The sequence below is a fragment of the Apodemus sylvaticus genome, chromosome 5 (genome assembly GCF_947179515.1).
Source record: "Apodemus sylvaticus chromosome 5, mApoSyl1.1, whole genome shotgun sequence".
NCBI lineage: Eukaryota > Metazoa > Chordata > Mammalia > Rodentia > Muridae > Apodemus > Apodemus sylvaticus.
In genome coordinates this window covers 67,726,107-67,731,493 of record NC_067476.1, presented here as the reverse complement: position 1 = coordinate 67,731,493, position 5,387 = coordinate 67,726,107, and the positions used below count along the sequence as shown (strand labels likewise).

General features: G+C 35.7%; 1 protein-coding gene and 1 pseudogene across 1 annotated transcript; both read left to right on the top strand.

The window, feature by feature from the left end:
- Positions 1-544: 544 nt before the first annotated feature.
- LOC127684299 (olfactory receptor 1052-like) lies at positions 545-1,483 on the top strand. Its single transcript, XM_052181251.1, has one exon. It carries the CDS (start codon positions 545-547, stop codon positions 1,481-1,483), a length of 939 nt encoding a protein of 312 aa, XP_052037211.1.
- Positions 1,484-3,822: 2,339 nt separating this feature from the next.
- LOC127684804 (olfactory receptor 1052-like) lies at positions 3,823-4,443 on the top strand (annotated as a pseudogene).
- Positions 4,444-5,387: the final 944 nt, after the last annotated feature.

The window sequence follows — 5,387 nt, the reverse complement described above, 5'->3', positions numbered from 1 at the left end:
TCCAGCTAGAGGGATTGAATGTGTGTCATCACAGCCTGATCATATAGACCTAGAAAGCCTTTGGATATGTTCTCTTGCCAGGGCATACATGTTGCTAGACCAAAATTCCTCAACAATATTTTATAAATTATGTGTCTTCATGTGTTTCACACTGGTTGCTTTAACACTTTCAAAATGTATAAAGGAGTACTTAAATGTAAACATAGATTATATTTCTACCTCCACTTCTTATGATCTTATAAACTAGAATTTTTCCCATTTTTATTAGGATGAGATGCAGTTTAACGTTCAATGGAGGTGTGCCATAAATATTATACTTAAACATAATTTTCAGCTAATAATTTAGCATTTTTTAATAATGGAACTTCATATCAAAAATCAAATGAACAGTGTTTTGAAAAAATCTACACTTCTTAATCTGTATGCTTATAATCAGGAAAATCAATATAGAGAATGTTATAATTCTTTAGCTACTGATATTCTAATATTGCTACAAATTTATTTGAATCTCCTGTTCTTAGCAGGTACCAAGACATACAATTATATGGCAGATGTCAACTTCACATTTGTGACTGAGTTTATCCTTTTGGGACTGACTGATCGTGATGAACTCAAGGTGTTTCTCTTCATATTGTTCCTTTTCATATATGTCATTTCCTTGGTGGGGAATCTGGGAATGTTTATGCTAATCCACATAACTCCCAAACTCCACACACCTATGTACCACTTCCTTCGCTCTCTGTCATTTGTTGATGCCTGTTATTCATCAGTATTTGCACCTACATTGCTACTGAACTTCTTTGTTGAAAGAGAGACCATCTCATTTTCTGCATGCATCCTGCAATATTTTTTGTTTGCATCACTACTTACCACAGAGGGTTTTCTTCTGGCTGCAATGGCTTTTGACCGTTATATGGCCATTGCAAACCCTCTAACTTACACAGTAGCTATGACAAAATTAATATGCGTTCTGCTAGTGTTAGGATCATGCTTAGGAGGTACTATCACATCATTAACACATACAATTGGCTTAATAAAATTGTCCTTCTGTGGGCCTAATGTTATCAGTCACTTCTTCTGTGACCTTCCTCCCCTACTGAAGTTGTCCTGTTCTGACACCTCCATGAATGAACTGCTGCTTTTGGTCTTTTCTGGAGTCATTGCCATGACTACACTTTTGACTGTGGTTCTCTCTTATATTTTCATTGTTGCTGCTATTCTGAGGATCCGTTCAGCAGCAGGCAGAAACAAAGCCTTCTCTACCTGTGCATCCCATCTAACTGCTGTTACGTTATTTTATGGTTCTATCAGTTTCAGTTATATTCAACCAAGCTCTCAGTACTCTTTAGAACAAGAGAAGGTGGTATCTGTATTTTATACCCTGGTAATTCCCATGTTGAATCCACTAATTTACAGTTTAAGGAACAAGGATGTAAAAGATGCTGTGAAAAGAGTTATAGAGATCAAACATTCTCTGCATTAAAATATAACGCTGTATTTCTGTAAGCTAAATTTACATATTTGATTATTACATGTACAGTTTTATGATTTAGATATAATATTAAGAATTAAGATTATGTGGTGAGATTTTAATCTGGTGGACTTGCTAGGTTGCAGAAGGAAGACAAAGTATAAATTTGTACTTCTTTGCTTTAAGTACATTTCTATACTTTTAACTGTCTTTGGCAAGAACTTCTCTTTAGATTTTTGTGTGACTTAAGAGTTACATTTTAAAGTATATTCAGCTAAATATCTGACATGTTTTATCTAATAATGCTATTATTAACAAAAAGCAATCTTACAGTTTATCAAACACAATCCACTTTTAAAAATTGATTTTATGTTTATATAAGCAGGAATATCAGAGGGAAGAGTATTTTAGATACTCTTATGAGTTTTAAATTCCTAAGATGTTAAAATTCTATATTTAGTGCCAGTTTATCTGAATCTCTTATCATTAGCAAGTACCAAGATACACAATATCACATTTCTTACTGATTTTATCTTATTGGAGCTGACAGATTGTAATGAACTCAAGATACTTCTATTTATATTGTTTCTTTTGATTTGTGTCCATTCATTGTTGAGGAATGTACAAATGCTCTTTCTGTTCCATATAATACTGAAATTCCATATACTGATGCAGCACTTTCTTAGCTATTTGCCATTTGTGGAAGCTTGGTATTCTTCAATATTTGCACCAAAATGCTTCTGAATATTTTTAATAAAAGAGAGACAGAAACTTTACAATTTTATGAGGTCCCATTTGTCAATTCTTGATCTTAGAGCATAAGCTATTGGTGATCTGTTCAGGAACTTTTCCCCTGTGCCCATGTCCTCAAGGATCTTCCCCAGTTTCTTTTCTATTTGTTTCAATGTGTCTGGTTTTACATGGAGGTCCTTGATCCACTTGGAGTGAAGTTTAGTACATGGAGATAAGAATGGATCAATTCACATTCTTCTGCATGCTGACCTCCAATTGAACCAGCACCATTTGTTGAAAAGGCTATCTCTTTTCCACTGGATGTTTTCACCTCCTTTGTCGAAGATCAAGTGACCATAGGTGTTTGGGTTCATTTCTGGATCTTCAATTCTATTCCATTGGTCCACTTGTCTGTCACTGTGCCAATACCATGCAGTTTTTAACACTATTGCTCTGTAGTATTGCTTGAAGTTTCTGTAAGGCAAAGGACACTGTTAAAAGGACAAAACGGCAACCATTAAATTGGGAAAGGATATTCACCAACCCTACATCTGATAGAGGGCTAAGATCCAATATATACAAAGAACTCAAGAAGTTAGACCCCAGGGAACCAAATAACCCTATTAAAAATGGGGTACAGATCTAAACAAAGAATTTTCACCTGAAGAAATTCGGATGGCCTAGAGGCACCTTAAGAAGTGCTCAACATCATTAGTCATTAGGGAAATGCAAATCAAAACAACCCTGAGATTTCACCTTACACCAGTCAGAATGGCTAAGGTCAAAAACTCAGGAGACAGCAGGTGTTGGCAAGGATGTGGAGAAAGAGGAACACTCCTCCACTGCTGGTGGAGTAAGATGGCTGTAAGATGGTACAACCACTCTGGAAGTCAGTCTGGCAGTTCCTCAGAAGACTGGACATGACACTTCTGGAGGACCCTGCTATACCTCTCCTGGGCATATACCCAAAGAATTCCTCGGCATGCAATAAAGACACATGCTCCATTATGTTCATAGCAGCCTTATTTATAATAGCCAGAAGCTGGAAAGAACCCAAATGCCCCTCAAAGGAGGAATGGATACAGAAAATGTGGTATATTTGCACAATGGAATACTACTCAGCAATTAGAAACAATGAATTCACAAAATTTTTAGGCAAATGGTTTGATCTGGAAAATATCCTAAGTGAGGTAACCCAGTCACAAAAGAATACACATGGAATGCAATCTCTGATAAGTGGATATTAATTAGCCCAGAAGCTCTGAATACCCAAGGCACAAATTGCATAACAAATGACTCCCATGAAGAAGTATGGAGAGGGTTCTGATCCTGGAAAGGATTGATCTAGCATTGGAGGGGAATATAAGGAAAGAGAAAAAGGAGGGAGGTGATTGGAGAATGGATGAGAGAAGAAGGTTTATGGGACATATGGGGAGGGGGGAACTGGGAACGGGGAAATCATTGGGAATGTAAACAAAGAATATAGAAAATAAAAATATTAAAAAAAGAGACACAATATCATTTTCTATATGCACCTTGCAGTAACTTTTGCTTGTATCTCTGCTTAGAAAAGAGGGATTTTGTTTTTTTGCAATGGCTTCTATCCAGTATGAACTATTATGAACACATTTCCTTATAGACTGGTTATGACTAAAATAATTTGTGTTGATCTGATATTAGGTTCATATATAAGAGTTTTAATTACTTCAGTTACATGTACAATTGGCTTAATGAAGCTTTTCTTCTATGGGTCAAATGTCCTCAGGTATTTCTGTTGATTTTCCTGTCTTGTTGAAGCTGTCCTGTTCACAACTCCATTAATGAATGGTTGCTGTTGGTCTTCACCACCATCATGAATTGTGATGGTTAAGTTCTTGAATGTGATGATCACATCTTCATTGTTGCTGCTCAGCATCAGTCAGAAGCAAAGACTTCTCTACCTGTGCTCCCCATCTTATAGCTCTGACTGTGTTCTGTTTCTCTATCAGCTTCAGTAACATTCGACTAAGCTCTCACTATTCCTTAGAACAAGGAAATTGCTTTCTATATTTTATATCCTGGTGATTCCCATGATGGACCTACTGATTTGTAGCTTAAGGAACAAAGAAATAAAAGACATTATGAAAAGGCTTGCAGAGATAGAATATTCCCCTTTTTTATTTTTAACAATGACACACAAAATACTGATTTTAGCAATAATGTTTATAAAAATTAGTAAGGCTAAAAATAACTTATTATAGTGTTCCTTCAAGTATAATCCAGTACATTAAAAATATATTCAATAATTAACCACGAGTATATGGGTGGTATTTTGTTGTAACCTAAGCCCTACACTCCTAGGATACTTATCTGAGATAATTGGTAATAGATTTATTCCCCCACAAGAATTGAAATTCATATAAATATGTGTTATTCTGATATAGATACACATATGTAATCATATCAATATTCATACATATCAATAAGGTTGCTATAAGGGAAAACTTAAAAATGAAAAAATATGTTTAAAATAGATTTTCATTTTAGTATATTTACATTTTTAAAAATATAATTTTCACACACCAAAATGTTAGTATTTTATTATCTACTATCTATTATCTACTATCTTACTCAGATATGTGTTTAAAATCTTTTCTTGCTTATTTAAAGTCTGATATTTAAAGTAAATATACTGCTTTAAAAGTACCTTCAAGCTTCTCTCTGGAGGAAACAAGCTAGGAGAACACAGGGCATAAGATCAGTGGAGCATCAGGGACTGAAGTCTTCCAGTGGGCATTTGTATGAGGGAGCGGGTAAACTCCACAGCCTTCTGTGCATAGTCCACCAGGAAAGAGATCTCCCAGTAGTGCTTTCATGTTTGAGATCAGTGAAGCAGGAAACAGGCTTAAAGGTCCACAGGAGGAACAAACTCCAGCCAGAGACAATACCAACTAGCACCAGAGATATCCAGATGATGAAAGGCAATCACAAGAACCCTACCAACAGAAACCAAGGCCACATGGCAGCATCAGAACCCAGTTCTCCCACCACAGCAAGTGCTGGATACCCCAACACACTAGAACAACAAAAGTTGGATTTAAAATCATATCTCATAATGCTGATAGAGGGCTTCAAGAAAGACTTACATACTCCCTTAAAGAAATACAGGAGATCATCAGTCAACAGGTAAAAACCCTTAAAGAGG